Genomic DNA, 18,315 nt, shown 5'->3' with positions numbered 1-18,315 from the left:
CCGAGTCGACTTGAGATAATTAGAAATTATATTTGGAACGCGGTTTCTTTTATTCGCAAAAGCGCTTTTTTTTTATGCGGCTGCGCTAATAAACTCGCATTGTTCGGTTAATGGGAATCGTCGATCGGTTGGCGATCAACAAAGCCAATTTCTTCTGATTAATTATATATATTTTGTTAAAAAAACTTTAAAAAAGTTGATGAAATAGAAATTTGGATTTGTAAAGTGATGTTAAATTTTTTAGAATAATTATTTCATTAAAATTTGCAAATTCTAAATTGTTTTCCATTCTTCCATGTCCGAATTTGGACATATTCAATGTATTTATTGCAACTTTTAAACCGATGAAACCAAAATCATGCCACTTTTTAAACTCATAAGGCAAATCTGAACAAATTGTGGCATTAACAAAAAAAAGTTAAATATAACATAATAAAAAAATAAATAATATACTTAAAAGAGTATACGAAAACCTTGCAAATAATATATACAATTTCAAATATAGAGATGGAAAAAAATGTGGAATATTTTTAAACATTGGATTTTTATCCCTTGAAATTTTTCATATTTGTTGTAATCGATCTTTTTATCGGATACATTTTTTGACTACTATCCTCTAACCTAAATATTGAGCACCTTTGGCAAGTATTAGACCGTCATATCCGTACAAAAAATAACAAAAGCAAACAAGACATTCCTTGAACCATACAGGAGCAGTGGAGACAAATTCCTGTTGATACATTAGAATGATTGGTAGTTTCTATGCCTATAAGATGCCATCTGTGTTAAAAACCGAAGGTTACACTACAAAATATTGAAATTGTTTGAGTTATTGTTAATTTTTTATAAATATTAACAAAACATCCCATACTTTTTTCCACTTTAAATTAATGTTTTATAAAAAGAAGTGTGACTATAAGGATCATTATAACTAATGGATCTTGCAGTAAATTAGGTTTGTTCAGATTTTCAACAAATTATGGAAAACATTAACATTTTATAAGTAAATACATTTTCCATACTTTTTTCCACCACTGTAAGTCATAAATAAAACGAAATCAAACTTGAGTTCTGTCCAAAATGTTGGAAATTTTGATTATGTATACTATTTAATAAAAAATTGGAAATACCAGTATGTATTCTAAAACATTAAATATCTGGTATTTTACGTTTCTTTATTTGTTAATTTTAACTTACCTACATTAGAATAATAAAGTATTAAGTAATTATTTAATAATTTATTAATAAAATACCTATTATTTATATGTTCAAATATTGCTAAACTGCGATGATTAATAATAGCATTTGTGCATAATTTTTGGTGATATTTCGATAAATATATGAGCTTTTGGATTTTTTAAAAACGGTACGCCACATTGAAAAAAAAATAAAATCCATTTTTTTGCTCAAAAATCGGGTTTTTTAATAATTTAACTCTTGAACTGATATGATACGGAACTTGCTTGATTACTGAGCTAGTGAAAACAACAGAAAAAATTAGATGCACTCATATCAAAATATTTTTTTTATTTAATATTTTTATCATCGATATCCTTTTTTTAATAAAGCAATGCATACGGGCATCTTGAGGAACAACTACTAGATTTGGATTAGAAACAGAACATACACAACAATATCTGAGTTGCAACAGTTCTCTTAATTTGAACATTCTTCTGTATCATGATCACATACAACATCTAAATTGAATGATGAATCATCAGTGCTTGACTCATCTTCCACCGATGTTTCCTGATCCTCATCTTCAAGTTTCGTTTTCTTATATTTTTTAACACGATAATTAGAACACAGAACGTCACCGACTGCAATTGGACACTCAAAAGCAGCTGAGAACTCTTCAGCATCTTCATCAGATTTTATACATTTTGGAGTACCTGGTGTTTTTTTTTAAGAATTTTGAACAAATGCAGCACTTGGAATTATTAGTTTTAGATGTTGACATATTTTCACTTAAATAATAATATAGACAAATAAAAATAATTATTAAATATAGATAAAAATACAGCCAATGCTTCTTTGGAATGTCAGCAGTCAATAATTTTAAGGTTATCTACAGATAAAGAAAAAAAACAGTGTTACCTGTTTTGAATTACAATTCCATCTTATGGTCGTTAAATTAATTAAATATCGATACAATAGTAATGTATACTGATTTTATTATTTCAGTGATTAATAGAGTTTATAATAGTAATTAAGTAGATTAAATAAAAAATTTTTTGATATAAGTGTATCTAATTTTTTCAGTTGTGTTCACAGCTCAGTAATCAATTAAGTTCTGTATCATATCAGTTCAAGAGTAAAATTATTAAAATTATTTTGAGCAAAAAAATGGATTTTTTTCAATATGGCGTACCGTTTTTAAAAATTCCAAAAGCTCATATATTCATCGTAAATTGGACGAGGAATTCAAAAAAAAAAAAAATAGTTTCATAATTGTGTCGTAATCGTAAGAGGGTTAAAAATTGAAATTAAGAAAATAAACTCATTTTTTTTAAGGTCCTTGTGAACCGATATAGCTCTCATTTTTTTTTTTTCGAAAAGCTACCATCGTCCCCCAAAACATATCCGGCATCTAGATCAATCGATTCACACAGCGCTGAGAAAATTAATTTTTCCGAATTTTCAGTATTTTCGATTTACTCAGAAGCGGTTATAGATAAAGACCTGAAACTCGCACTATCGAAGTATCTTATTAGTACTAAGATTCCCTGAAATTATGAGCCCGATCTCTTTCTGGGGCCGATTCGGTATATTTATCGTCTCATGGCCATTATAAAAGTTTAATGAATAAACTTAAATATTTTTTTATATTGAAAACATATTGTGGGTGTTTTTTTCTCAAAAAAAACGTGTACTTAGTTTTTGACACAATTTTTTTATTGAAGTGAAAACCTCTTTAGCCGCGTTGGGCACTTTTTGGTAGGGGAAAATCTAAAGTGTTCGCGTCACCGACATGCTTATACCAGTATATCTGTACCTATACAGTTGACGTATAGAGCTGTGTATATATATGGATTTAGTGAAAAATTTATTTAAATATGTCCAATGATCGAAAACTCAGTACAATAAAACGACAGTCGATGCCGCCTTTATGCGATACTTAGATAAATTTTAATCAAAAATTTTCCTTCTTACTTTAGTAATCATAAGCGTATTGCATCTTTTTTAGAACAAAATGAAATAATAGAAAATTCAAAAAGTCTAAGTATTGTTTGAAATTAATGATATGATTGTATATTAATTGTTATTTCAATAGAATCAATTGTATTGTCATGATCTTGTAATATATTTAAATATTAAAAAACCATATAATCATGCATAAAATTGTTGCTCGAAGTGTCAATAGATGTGAAACTTAGATTGATCTTGATAAATTTAATTCAAACATTATGAAATTTCAAATTTTAATACTATAAGTTCTAAGTTTTCACTTCTATCGGCAGTTTCCATAACTGCTAACTTTAATTTTTTAGTAATTTATATTAAACGTTTAACATGCCTAGAGTACGAAGAAGAAATAATTTAAGGCAGTTAAGCGAGTTTGATAGAGGTTGAAGAAATAGTTTGAACAGAAATGTGAGTATTGTAGGGTGAAGGGTAGAAAAGGTAGAGCAAGAGGTTCCGAAAGACCCAGAGCTACCACAGAGCCACAAGACCGTCGTCTTAGATTATTGGACCTAAGGGATAGGATGAGTTCAAAGCAGATGATTGCTCATGCATTTTTTGCTGATGAAAATAGGCTAATTGGTACAAGGATATGGTCTTTTGGCCTACGCATTTTCGCCCTTTTTTGGACTTACTTCTACCAGCAAACCACCGTAGCCTACGTAATGACTGGTGTATGGAACGTCAGCAATGGAACGAGGAATGGCATTACATTGTGTTTAGTGATGAATAACGCTTTTGCTTGAGCATATACGGTGGTCATGTGTTAGTAAGATGGCGACGTGGACAAGAGGTGATCCTCGCTTTGCTGTGGAGAGTCATGTTCATAACACTATGGGTTTAATGGTATGTAGCACCCCATACCATTAAACCCAAAGTGTTATGTTGCTTATGAAAATAGGTCACCTTCAGGTTTTATTAGTGGCAATATGACGTCCCAGCGATATGTGAATGACGTTTTGTAGCCTTATTTTCATCCTTATATAAGAAGAGATATCGGACTAATTTTTTGGCATGATAATGTCCGTCCACATATAGCCAGAAATACATTAAACATCCCATGTGAAATTCCTGCCTTGGCCACCCAGATCTTCAGACATTTCCCCACATGTGTGGGATATAATACGGTGACACTTCAAGAATTTGTAGCGCCCTCCACAAATTTCATTGAGTTCGTGTGGGATAAAATACTACAAGGAAATGTCGATAATCTCATTAGATTGATGTCACGACGCGTCAATGAGTGTCTTTATCAAAGAGGAAGTCCAACCTCTTATGGACTTCTAGTAAGATTTTTGTTTAACTTTTTAATCAATTATTATTTTGCAAGAGAGATTTGGCACGTTTTTATTTTTGTTTGTACAGCATATTGAAGGGAAATTGTTCTCCCTCTGAATGTCTGACTTGAAGTGTGGTAAGTAAGTGAGAGTATAAATTATAAAATATTTGTAAACAAATTGTTTTTAAATTTAAAGTAAGTTTAGTAAATGAATATTTAATAAAGTATAAAGTGTTTTTGTCGTTGATAATATTTAAGAATAAATTTTGTAAATTTATTCTAGTTTTTCAAAAAATAATTTCATTATTTAATATTTTGATTTTATAAAAAAAGACGAAACACTGTAAATTTTTGTAAATTACATGCCAGTAGTGGTCATTATTGTAGCAACTTTTTAAAATTTTAAATATTTATGCCACAACTCCTTCACTTAATAAGAACTATTAAAATAATATTAATTTGCTATTGTTGTTTTATACAGTATTATATACAATCAAACAGGACTACTGGCAACAAGTGTGGTGGATTCTATGTCTAAAAAAAGTAGTGAGAGAAGCCAAATGTTACACCACAAAATATTGAAATATTTGATGTATTGTTAATTTTTTATGAATATTAATAAAGTATTCCATAATTTTTTCCAGACCAAATTGATTTTTTCAGTAATTTTTTTTTACTGTCCAATTATTCTAATTATAAAATTAATGAACTTTATATATTTTACAAGTTAACTAAAATCGTTAAAAAATATTTATAATTATGTAAATTATTTATATGATAAAATATTAATTTTGTGCGTTATTTATAACAAATTAAATTTACATGTTTTTTCTCATTCTGATTCATTTTTTGGTTAAATATAAAATTATTATTTTATATATTTAATAAGTTCTTGAAAATAAATAAGTTTAATTATTGAATTTAAAATATTAAGAATCAAAACTCTTTCCTTTTTAACATTTTTAATAATTTTAAAAACATTTTACGTGTGTCAAATATTAATAGCATGTAAAATATTATTTTTTATTATTTTTTGGGTAAATATAATATTAATATTTTTTAAATGTTCTTGAAAATAAATGAACTAAATATTTTATATTAATGACATATGAAAAATATTAATTTTACATTATTTTTTGGGTAAATATAAAATTGGTATATTAATAACAAGTATTCCATAATTATTTCCAGACCAAATTGATTTTTTATTAAAATAAAATAAAAACCTGTGAATATAATGATCATTGTGATTAATGGACCGATCTTGGAGTAAATTAAATTTGTTCAGATTAGGGCAAACATTAAGTACTATTTGCAACAAGTAAATAGATATTCCATACTTTTATCCAACACCGTACATACATTCTATATATAATTTAACTATTCTATGCTGTACTATCCTATATTATATTATCCTGTTCAGTACTGTATTATGGTAATGAATTAAAATGAATTTTTCCTCGGAAAAGCTTTTTTTATTTATAATAACCACGAACGGAAAGTAATATGCAGACCTGTGAAACAAAAAACAAAAAAAAAAAAAATCGCACCATTTTTATTCATTACGATCTTGTTCGTCGTGCCGTCAAAGAATTCCCATCCCCCACACATCAATGGATCCGAAACGAGGACCGTGCGGTGGTGGGGCCGGTGTCGGAAAAACGGTCGGTAAAACCCCCTCGGTGCGTCGCGTAATTTTCCGGCTTCCAGTGGATCGCGTCGCCTCGTCCGGTGCAAGTCATCCTGCTCATCGGTGAAGGATCAGATCCAGTGTGTCAGCAACAGGACGGTGCAACAGGTAGGGACCGTACGTATGTACGTAAAAATTTTTTTAATTCATTTTACAGGATTACGTTGCGCTATGCACAACGGTGGGTAGGTTGCGTTACGTACGCCGTGATTATCCGTCCATACGTTGATGGACGCTTAAGTCCGGTTTATTCAATTAAGGGGATTAAGGTCAGGACATTGAAATTAATATCAAGTTCAACCGTATAACTAATTCATGACCGGCTTTGGTCCTTGTGTTAGTTGTGGCGGATGCGCCAGTTTTTTACCAATTTATTTTTTAATTAATGTTAATTGGGTCATTTTTGAATGAAATTATTATCATAATAATTATTCATCTATTTTATTTATTTTTTACATTCATATCAATTAAATTATATTTCAGAAATTAAAATATAATGTTAATGTATTTTGGTAAGCTGCTACTATTATTATTATTATTATTATTATTATTATTATTATTATTATTAAAACAAATTGTTTCCATTTTTTATAACTTACTTAAATCATAATAATATAATTTTATTTTTTAAAATTTGAATTTTTATTATCTATATAATAATAAGATATAATAATTACCTTTTTATTTTAATTTAATTTTCTACAGCATCAAAGATGTACATTTTTAATTAATATAAAACTTAACTTTTTTAGACTATAAAAAAATTAAGTTAAAATACTACAATGCTAAGCGAGATATACCTACAAAAATGCTACTAAATATGTTATGAATATTTTATGTAAAAATAATAATAATATTCTTTATTAATAATATTCATAAAATAATAATTAACAACAATAAAAAACATTTATTATTAATTAATTAACATTGTAAAATTGTTTTAATTTTTCAATTATTAATAATAAATAAAAATATTAGTTATAGATTGTTTCGATAAAGAAATAAGTAATAAGTAGTATAGTTTCAGCTAAGAACATTCAAAGAATGTTTATAAATTTTATATTTATATGTTCATTATAATAAATATAACATATAAATAAATGTGTTATAAATATACTTTTAAATGTTATAAATGTTATTTTTTAAAATATCTTATATTTAATATATTAATAATCAAAACAATTTTCTTTTAATGTAAAATATTAACTACATATAGTTTATATAAATAATTAATATAAATGTTCTTTTTTTATTTTGGCTAAAAACATAGAAATATTTATTTATAATTGTACAAAATATTGTTATGTTAAAATTTTCATTTTGTACTTTATTTATAACAAATTTAATATAAAAATAATTATAATTTTGATTTATTTATGAATTCTTTTCATTTTCATTCAGTTATTGAATTTTATATATTTTAAAATAAATAAGGTTAATTGTTGAAAAAATCATTTCTAAAAAAGTTCTTTAAATACATTAAAAGTGTTTTAAATTTGTCAATTATTAATAATAAATGTTGACTATTAATTACATATATAATAATTTGTATAAAAAAATAAATATAAGAAAGCCTTTTATTATTATTTTATCAATTAATTATTGATGAAAAAAATATACAACTAAAAATATAAACAAATGTTTGTAATTTTGAAGGTATAATTATAAAATGTTCATTTTAATATATAACCATAAATGTTTTTTTTTTTTATTTTGAAGTTAAGTTTTACATAAAGTTTATATAAAATAATTAATATAAATGTTCTTTTTTTATTTTGGCTAAAAACATAGAAATATTTATTTATAATTGTACAAAATATTGTTATGTTAAAATTTTTATTTTGTACTTTATTTATAACAAATTTAATATAAAAATAATTATAATTTTGATTTATTTATGAATTCTTTTCATTTTCATTCAGTTATTGAATTTTATATATTTTAAAATAAATAAGGTTAATTGTTGAAAAAATCATTTCTAAAAAGCTTCTTTAAATACATTAAAAGTGTTTTAAATTTGTCAATTATTAATTAATAAATGTTGACTATTAATTACATATATAATAGTTTGTATAAAAGAATAAATATAAGAAAGCCTTTTATTATTATTTTGTCAATTAATTGTCGATGAAAAAAATATACAACTAAAAATATAAACAAATGTTTGTAATTTTGAAGGTATAATTATAAAATGTTCATTTTAATATATAACCATAAATGTTTTTTTTTCATTTTGAAGTTAATTTTTGGTAAATTGGTGAATTTTATATATCTTGAATTTAATATTTTATCAATCAAACATTTTTTCTTATTTTTTTTTAAATGTTTTAATATGTTTTAAATTCGTCAATTATATATATAATAATAAATGTAAAATATTAATTTTTTCTAATTTATATAAAAGGATAAATATATTTATATATTTTTGTATTTGGGCAACTAATTAATGATAAAATTACATCTAAAACATTAAAAATATTTATAATTTTGCAAAAATTTTGTACGTTATTTATAAGGAATTTAATATATAAATAAATATAATTGATGTTTCACAATCATAGATGATTTTTTTAGTAATTTAATAACATGTGTAAAATATTAATTTTTTATTATTTTTTGGGTAAATATAATATTGATATTTAATATATTTAAAATGTTCTTGAAAATAAACAAACTTAATTGTTGAATTTAACACATTAACAAAGGAAACTCATTTTTTAAAAATAATTTTAAAAATGTTTTTCATTTATGAAAAATTAATAACAAATATAAAATATTAATTACAAACAGTTTCTATACAGGAATAAATGCTAAATATTAAAATTAAATCTTTTTACATAATTTGTAATTGTAATGAATAACTTTCAATGAATTCTAAATAATAATTTAAAAGTTTGTAATTAAAACAAATTGACAATTCATATAAATGACCTTAATAAAAGTAAACATAAATGTTTTACAATGTTAACACGTATACTTTTTAGTATTGCATTGTTCTATTAATAACAAAGTAATTATGATCCTAAACCTTACAAGTTAATTATAAATAATACATTTGAAAATGCTTTAAAAAATCTGTTTCGGAAACCCCCAAATTACAAATTCCATTCAATAATTAATATCAAAATACCCACAATTAATTACTAACAATTTAATTGCCAAATTTAAGCATTTATCTGATATGTTTGTTACATAAATATATACACAGTTAATAAAACAATCCTTTAATACGCTCACAAAAACGAATCAAAATAAAAGCGTGACATAATAGTAGGGAAGTCTTTTATGGCTCGTCCGGCATGAAATATGTCTTTATTCGCTAAATTCCCGACAGGTTATGCAATAAAAGAAACGGGGCAGAAATTTAATAAGCGTCAATGCTTCATATCGATTTGTTTTATTTTATTAAGCCCCGCACACTTAGATAAATTCTTTCATATCCATATCTCTCCGTCAATGGGTGGTTTTAATTTAAAATCATAGCAAACGCACTCGTTTTCTGTGCCGGCATAGTTTTAATTGCTTAACCGAAAGGAAAATCCGTCCTTATTGCATTCCAGTTCCAATATCGATTAAACTATTTAACGCCATTAACCATCACATTAAGACCTCCAATTTCGTGGCACCATTTTAAAACCCACCCCACCCCACCATCTTGCGCCTGTAAAATTCTCGTAAAATTAATCCGCACTTCCCAAATCCAATTATGTCCAGGATGGATTGCAACGAGTTCCGCGGCCGCGGCAAGGAGATGATCGAGTACATATGCAACTACTTGGAGAATCTGGAGACGAGACGCGTGACGCCGAACATCGAGCCCGGCTACTTGAGGAAATTGCTGCCGGAAGAGGCGCCCGAGAATCCGGAAGACTGGGACAACATCATGTCGGACGTGGAGTCGAAAATTATGCCGGGCGTGACGCATTGGCAACATCCTCGTTTTCACGCCTATTTTCCCAGCGGAAACTCCTTTCCTTCCATCCTGGGAGACATGCTTTCGGATGCCATAGGATGCATTGGATTTTCCTGGGTAAATTGTTTTAAACATTTCCTATTTGGATTTGTAAACTGGTGTGGGGTTGCAGGCTGCAAGTCCCGCTTGTACGGAGCTGGAGACGATTGTCTTGGACTGGTTGGGCAAAGCTATAGGACTCCCGGATCAGTTTTTGGCCTTCAAAGAAGGCAGCAGAGGCGGAGGAGTGATCCAAGTAAGTAAAACAACACCGAAAAGCCCCTAAAACTTTCAAGACCAATTTCAGACAAGTGCAAGTGAGTGTGTCTTGGTGTCAATGCTGGCGGCAAGAGCTCAAGCCTTAAAACGCTTGAAGCAGCAACACCCGTTCGTCGAAGAAGGCCTTCTGCTATCTAAACTCATGGCCTACTGTTCCAAAGAATCGCATTCCTGCGTCGAAAAGGCTGCTATGATCTGCTTCGTTAAGCTTCGAATCTTGGAGCCAGACGAGAAGTCGTCACTTAGAGGGAAAACTCTCATGATGGTAATTACACACAACCCCACCTTCTTGATTCTAAATTAACGTCACGGTTTAAGGCAATGGAAGAGGACGAAACGATGGGTCTGATACCCTTCTTCGTGTCAACCACTTTGGGCACAACATCCTGTTGCTCCTTCGACAACCTCCCGGAAATCGGACCGGTTTGCCAAAAGTTCACTTCAGTGTGGCTACACGTGGACGGTGCTTATGCGGGCAACGCCTTCATCTGCCCGGAACTGAAGTACTTGCTGGCCGGAATCGAATACGCCGACTCCTTCAACACCAACCCGAACAAATGGCTGCTGACCAACTTCGATTGTTCCACAATGTGGGTGCGAGACAGGATCAGGCTGACGTCCGCCTTGGTCGTGGATCCCTTGTACCTCCAACACGGCTACTCGGACGCCACCATCGACTATCGACATTGGGGCGTTCCCTTGAGTCGCCGCTTCAGGAGTCTGAAGCTGTGGTTCGTGTTGAGGAGCTACGGCATCAGCGGCCTTCAGAAGTACATCAGGCATCACATCAAGCTGGCGAAGCTGTTCGAGGAGCACGTATTGAAGGACAAACGCTTTGAAATTTGTAACGAAGTCAAGGTTAACAACCAATAATTGAACCTAGAATCACCAAGGTGACCTCCGATTTGTTTCAGTTGGGTTTGGTGTGTTTTCGGCTGAAAGGTGCCGATAAAATCAACGAGAAATTGTTGAGCAACATCAACGCGTCTGGTAAATTGCACATGGTTCCTGCCAACGTCAACGACAAGTACGTCATAAGGTTTTGCGTAACGGCACAAAACGCCTCTGAAGCTGACATAGGTTAGTAAACTATCGCAAAAATAAACGTGACCCAACACTTTCTAAAATTGGCTGGGGAAGTAAAAGTTCAGAGAAATTAACTAACAACTTGATTATTTAATACTTACGATAATAAATCACTGTTAATTATGCACGATCTAAAACTAATAGTTTTTAAATTATAGTTTTAAGTACGTGCTGAAAATTGAATTATTAAATTAGAGGTTGGACAGTGCGATTAATCACAATTAAGATAACATGCCCATAAAATAGTAATCATTGCCATTTTTTTTAAATCATTGAATCACTTATGAATAATAATTCAATTTAATTTGAATATGTTTAATGGATTTCAGATCACGCCTGGGAAGTTATTAGAGAATTTGCAGAGGAACTTTTGGACAGTCAAGCCACCGAAAAAGAACAGGTAACTTGATGATTATCAGATTTTTTCTGATGAGGTTGTTTCTAAAAATATACAAATGATGCTGGTGATTAATTTTTAGATTTTTGGTGGGAAATAAATTTCCTCCAATAAGATTAGTACATAAATTTAAATTGGACAAAGTTTATAGTTTAGAAATAGTTTAGTTGGAACAATTAATGGTACAAAAATATTTGTGAAGGTCAACTGTCAATAAATAAACAATAAAACTATTTGTACATCCACTGTAACAAAAATTTCCCATCATTTATTAGTGTGGTTTAAGTTTAATTTAAAAAAAAAAAATAACAAAATACTCTAGGGAAGTATCAAAAAATATTTATAGACATTAATATACCATACACATAAAAAATGTATATAAATTAAGTTTGGTTTAAAATTATAAACCAAAGAATAAATTATTACAAAGAATTTTTTAAAGTACAAATTAAAATTAATTACCACAAAATAACCAGGAAAATTATGATCATTTATATTTCCACTTCCATATTTTTGTATAAATGTTTATTAAATATTTATGTCATTGAATATTTTACTATCTACTACATCATATTTAGTGATTTACGTCCTGTGACTAACGTTTTTTTTTGTTATTAAGATGTGAGAAACCAGATGTGGTGTAATTTGTATATTTGTATAGTCGGCGTCAATTAATAATTGTCACACGTCCAAAGTTCGATCCATATGTATAAAATGCGTTTCAAACTAGAAAGAAATCATCGTACAAAAAAAAAAAATGAACTGTGAAATTACTTCCTTTCCAAGAAGGAGATTAAAGTATTTCCTTTTAATCTCTCCACCTTAATTGACTTGAATCGTTTATTGGAAATAATCGAAGTCTTTCAATCCGGAATCCGGATTCTAACTACCCATTATTAATATTTTACCAGGAACTTCACGACGAAGTGTTCGAACTGCTGCAACGCAAGCAAAAAGAGACGCTGGCCCACAAGCGCAGCTTCTTCGTGCGGATGGTCAGCGATCCGAAGATCTACAATCCCTCGATCGCCAAAGCCCTGCCCTCCACCAGAAGGCATCTGACTCAACCGGCCGAATCACCTGAGAACACCATCACAATCCAACCACCCACGTGAGTACCAAAATTACATAAAAACTCTAATCTAACACACGGTCAGTTTATTAGTAACCCCCCACATTTTTTGCCAATGAGTGAACGTACGTAAACCGCATAAATCATAAGAAACATCACAAAGAAAATCGTTTCCGTTCAATCAACAAACCCGAATCCTTCACCTTTACACCCATTTCATCCGAGATCCGACTCCGGTACTCGAACTGCGAGTAAAAAAAAAACAAACCGGTGGGTACGACAACAAGGAAGCAGGATGTGGAACGTGGACGATTGTAAAAATCGGTAAAAGGACACATTGGCGGCGTTTAATAACAACAAAACATTCAAATCAAGCCCACACATAACGCTGTACCGGTGCTAATTTATCGGTCTGGCGTGCCAGACAACGAACCCGAGTTTGATTCATGGTTTCGCGCTGTTTTGGTCCGAAATCACGGATCCGATTCTGGTTTTGGCGTTTTCTTATCTGGGGTTTTGGTGAAAACTGTTTTTCTTTTGCCCCCGTCCAGACACATGAGCGTCACTAAGAGGTCGCCGCCGTCGTTCAAAAGGTAAACCGTCGCCGATTGCGGCGGCTTATTTTCAGTAAAACACACGCATAATTTTTTTTTGTATGTAGATTTGTGGTGGATTGTTTAAGGTTTTTCGTCGCGTTGTTAGTTTTTTTTGCGCGTACGTAACATGTGCTTTCAGTTCTCATGGATGCACTTTATGACACATTGTAATTAAAGTGATTAATTATTCTATCAGTACGGATCGCGTCTGTTATCTATGAACTGCGTAATGTTTTAATTCTAGTTAAAAATGCAACAATTGGCTATTTTTCTCATTGTCGTTAAATATAAAACTACTATATATAAACGTAGTTTATAACGATTTCCTTAAAAGTCTCATGTTTAAAAAAGTCATTTTATCAAATTAGTTTCTTTCAAAAATATAAATACAATAATAAAATATAAATAAAAATAAGATTTTAAAAGATTAAATTTTTAAACATTTAAATATATTTATATAGTTCTTTCCAAACTGGAATTGTTCCTCAGGGTTAAAAGAAGTAATAAAATTTAAAATAAAATTATACATTTATAAATGAAATATTTTATATTTAAACATTTTATATGTTTCTAAGTAGTTCCTTACAAACATAATTTTGGTGTTGGATTAATTTCCAAAAATACAAAAAAAAACTAAAATTCACTAATAATTTAAAAAAATTAAACAAAAATATAAATCCTCAAAAATACACTTTTATAATTTTGATATATTGTATAAAAGTTTTTAGTTAATTTTTTACAAACCTAATTTTGGTACTGAAGATTTCTAGAATTTACAAAAACCAAATTTAAAAAAATTAACAATAAATATATTTTTTTTATTTTAATATTTTGTATTTAAACATTTAAAAAAGTTTTAGTAGTTTATTTGAAATCTAATTTTGGTACTTACTACCAATATAAAATTAATTACAAATCACTTTTATAATTTTAATATTTTGTATTAAAGATTTTTGAGTAGGTTCTTACAAATATAATTTTGGTACTGAAGGTTTTTGAATTTACAAAAACTAAAGTTTTAAATGACAGTTTTAAAAAAATTAAACAATAAATACAATACATTTTATTACAAATCATTTTGATAATTTAACTACTATTATTTAAAATTTTGAAAAGGTTTCTAAATAGTTCTAGTTGTAATTTTGTATTGAAGCTTCCTAGAATTTACAAAAACCAAAATTAAAAATAATTGTTAAAAAAAAAATTGAACAAAAAATATATCCTCAAAAATCTAATTTATAACAAATTAGTTTTATAATTTTAATATTTTTTATTGAAACATATAAAAAGGTTTTTAAATGGTTTATTACAAATCTAATTTTGGTACTAGAAGTCTTCCTTGAATTCCCAAAAACCAAAATTTAAAATGATAGTTTAAAAAATTTAACAAAATAATAAATTTGCAATAAAATTTTTTATACAAATCACTTTTATAATTATAATATTTTGTATTAATGGTTTTTAAGTAGGTTTTTACAAACATAATTTTGGTTCTGAAGTTTCTTGAATTTAAAAAAAAACAAAGTTTTAAATCATAGTTTTAAAGAAATTAAACAATAAATAAAATATACTTTATTACAAAACATTTTGATAATTTAACTACTTTATATTTAAATTTTTAAAAAGGTGTCTAAATAGTTCTAGTTCTAACTTTGTATTGAAGTTTCCTAGAATTTACAAAATCCAAAATTAAAAATAATTGTTTAAAAAAAATTAAATAATAAATATATCTTCAAAAATCTAATTTATCACAAATTACTTTTATAATTTTAATATTTTGTATTAAATGGTTTATTACAAATCTAATTTTGTTACTAGAAGTTTCTCTGAATTCCCAAAACACAAAATTTAGTGATAGTTTAAAAAATTTAAAAAATTTAACAAATTCCAATAAAAAATTTATTACAAATCACATTTATAGTTATAATATTTTTATTAAAGGTTTTTAGGTAGGTTCTGACAAATATAATTTTGGTATTAAAGTTTCTTGAATTTACAAAAACCAAAGTTTTAAATGATACTTTTAAAAAAATTAAATAATAAATACAATACACTTTATTATAAATCATTTGATAATTTAACTACTTAATAGTTCTAGTTATAATTTTGCAGTGAAGCTTCCTAGAATTTACAAAAACCAAAATTAAAAATAATTGTTTTTAAAAAAATTAACAATAAATTTATCTTCAATAATATATTACTTTTGTAATTTTAATATTTTGTATTTAAAAAAATTAATCAAAAAATAAAACTTAGGTTCTTACAAACATAATTTTGGTACTGAAGTTTCCTGGAATTTACAAAAAATTAAAATTTAAATGAAAGTTTAAAAAAAATTAATTGATAAATAAATCTTAAAAAATGCAATTTATTTCAAATCACTTTTATAATTTATTTACATTATATTTAAAATTTTAAAAGGTTTTTAAATAGTCATAATTTTGTACTGAAGCTTCCTAGAATTTACAAAAACCAAAATTAAAAATAATTGTTTAAAAAACTTAAACAATAAATATATCCTAAAAGTGTCCAAAACAAAATTAAAAAATAAACAATAAACAAATCATCAAAAATACAATTTATTACTAATCAAAATATTTAAATAGTTTTTTACAAATTCAGTTTTGGTACTGAATTTGTTTCCCAGAATTAAAAACAACAAAATTTCAAATAAATGTTAAAAAAAATAAAGTTTCATAAATTATTTAAAACTATTTTTATAATTTTATAACATTTTACATTTAAACATTTTAAAAGGTTTTCAAGTAGTTGGTACTTGGAGTTTCTCAGGATTAGCAGGACCTAACTAAAAAAAATAGTTTTAAAAAATTAAAACAACAAATAAAGTTTTAAGAATACAATCTACCACAAATCACCTTTATCATTTAAATATTATATACTTGAATATTTAAAAAGTTTATTTTTAAGTAGTTCCTTGAAACCCAATTTTGGTACCGGATTAATTTCCCAGAATTTGAACATTTAAAATAATTGAATCCTTAAAATAGTTTCAATAACGACTAGTCTAGATATTTTGGTACTTGCCCGCTTGTTATCCGTAGGTTAGGTTAGGTTAATATATCGTTATTAAAATAATTGGGAATTAGTGCGTAGTTCCCTGTTAGTATTACATTACAATCCCAATTATACATCAAAATTGCAACGAACTACGTGCTTGTGTGACATGAATAACATTATACATCTTAATTTAGGAGCGCATCTTGGATTTCTTGGCCTTTGGCCTTCCTGTTCCAGGGAATAACCGAGGACGGATCGTCTGGAAATGTCCCAATACGGTATGCAACGATTTCCCGGAACGTTGTATGATGCAACACTATCCGGAGAGTCACAATTACTAACGGTTTCAAGGAAATTTATTGTTTTCGTACAGGTTCAGACATTTGGACACGAAAGTGCGACTGAAGACGGCCGGCAGGAGTCCGAACAACGGATCGCCGTCTCCTGACGGCGAGGCCAGCAGATCTCCTAAAAGATCGCCGGCAAATTCCAGAAGAGGATCGCCTACTCCTGCAGAATTGCAAATAAATAAATAAATATATCACTCGTGTATCTTTTGTTATTAACAAAATTTTATTTGTTGCGACCATCTTTTAACAGGGTCTTAATGCTTAATCCAGTGGCTAGTTATTTATTATTCAAAAATGTACTGCTGTTTTTTTCTTGAAATTACAGAAATGTAAATAAAAACATGTTATGAAAATTAGGTAGTTAATAAATATATGCAACCAAATTTTTTGTTTTATTTAACTACTGCAAAAAGATTTTACATGTAATTTCATCACTTTGTTACACTTTGTGTAACTATTATGTAATTAATCACTGTGATTGTATTGAAATAAGTTTTAAATCTTAGATAGAATCTAAACTAGACTGCTGACCAATATTATCCTAACTTAATTTAACATAACCCAATTTAATGTAATTTATCTTAACCCAACATAACCTAAAAATCACATTAACTATACTAATCTAACTTATCCTATTTTTACTATTTAATTAAGTAAACTAATTTTAACTAATTTAAACTTTCGACCACTGATTTTTAATTTTTCATTTGATGATTAATTTGCATAATTATATGTATTGAACTGTATAAAATGTTTTATTTTGTGTTGTTAAATATTTCTTCAGGCTAGAAAAATAATTAAAAGTTTATAGATTACCTTAACCTAACTTAACATAACATGTTCTATCTTAATTTAATGCAATTATTAAGGAATTATCTATCTATTATCTCCAAAAAAGTTGATATGATAATGAGTTTTTAATATTTATAGCATTTATTTAATATAACCTATTCTTCTAAATAATTAAATTTAAAAGACATTGACAGCAAATTTTAATTTAGTGAGTAGTGAATTTTTCATTTAATCAGTTCAATTTTTCTTATAATACTTAACAAAAATCAACTTAATCTAACCTAGCATAACATGTTCTTAATATAATTTTATTTAAAAATATCCCAACTAAAAATAATCTAAAAAATTATTTAATTTATCTGTCCCTTTTGATTATTTATGTTTAAATTTTTATTTAATCAAAATTTGAACACATTTTTTATTGTAACATATAAAATGTTTTAATTAATGAATTTTTCAAATTTAAAGTTCTTATGACATGAAGTTTATAAAATTATTTAATGTATCTCTTATTTTTTATTATTTTTGATTAAATTTTTATTTAATGAATATTTGAACAAATTTTTTATTGTATCATAATTTTCTTGTCACACTAACCAACTTAACATAACCTAAATTTTT

At 27.6% G+C, this 18,315-nt stretch overlaps 1 protein-coding gene across 2 annotated transcripts; it reads left to right on the top strand.

Moving 5' to 3' along the window:
• The first annotated feature begins 6,180 nt into the window (after window positions 1-6,180).
• LOC109601585 (tyrosine decarboxylase) lies at window positions 6,181-17,285 on the top strand. 2 transcript variants are annotated; one of them, XM_020017829.2, is made up of 11 exons: window positions 6,181-6,260; window positions 9,867-10,182; window positions 10,238-10,360; window positions 10,412-10,648; window positions 10,702-11,241; window positions 11,298-11,463; window positions 11,799-11,869; window positions 12,778-12,977; window positions 13,490-13,531; window positions 16,747-16,830; window positions 16,926-17,285. In XM_020017829.2, exons 2-11 carry the CDS (start codon window positions 9,868-9,870, stop codon window positions 17,086-17,088), a joined length of 1,941 nt encoding a protein of 646 aa, XP_019873388.1. In that variant the 5' UTR covers window positions 6,181-6,260; window position 9,867; the 3' UTR covers window positions 17,089-17,285. The 2 variants fall into 2 exon arrangements, with proteins under 2 accessions (XP_019873388.1, XP_019873389.1); XM_020017830.2 differs by lacking the exon at window positions 13,490-13,531.
• The last annotated feature ends 1,030 nt before the right edge of the window (window positions 17,286-18,315 follow it).

This window comes from Aethina tumida, chromosome 5 (assembly GCF_024364675.1).
Source record: "Aethina tumida isolate Nest 87 chromosome 5, icAetTumi1.1, whole genome shotgun sequence".
Taxonomy (NCBI): Eukaryota; Metazoa; Arthropoda; class Insecta; order Coleoptera; family Nitidulidae; genus Aethina; species Aethina tumida.
The sequence above is the reverse complement of the archived record's forward strand: the minus strand, read 5'-3'. Positions and strand labels throughout refer to the sequence as shown.

What these genes read in the sequence shown, in the direction of transcription:
- LOC109601585 (XM_020017829.2), top strand. Translation starts at nt 9,868, where the DNA reads ATGGATTGCAACGAGTTCCGCGGCCGCGGCAAGGAGATGATCGAGTAC. An exon ending in GAGGGAAAACTCTCATGATG is followed by an intron (nt 10,649 to 10,701) that starts GTAATTACACAC and finishes TCACGGTTTAAG; the next exon opens with GCAATGGAAGAGGACGAAAC. An exon ending in ATCACAATCCAACCACCCAC is followed by an intron (nt 12,978 to 13,489) that starts GTGAGTACCAAA and finishes GCCCCCGTCCAG; the next exon opens with ACACATGAGCGTCACTAAGA.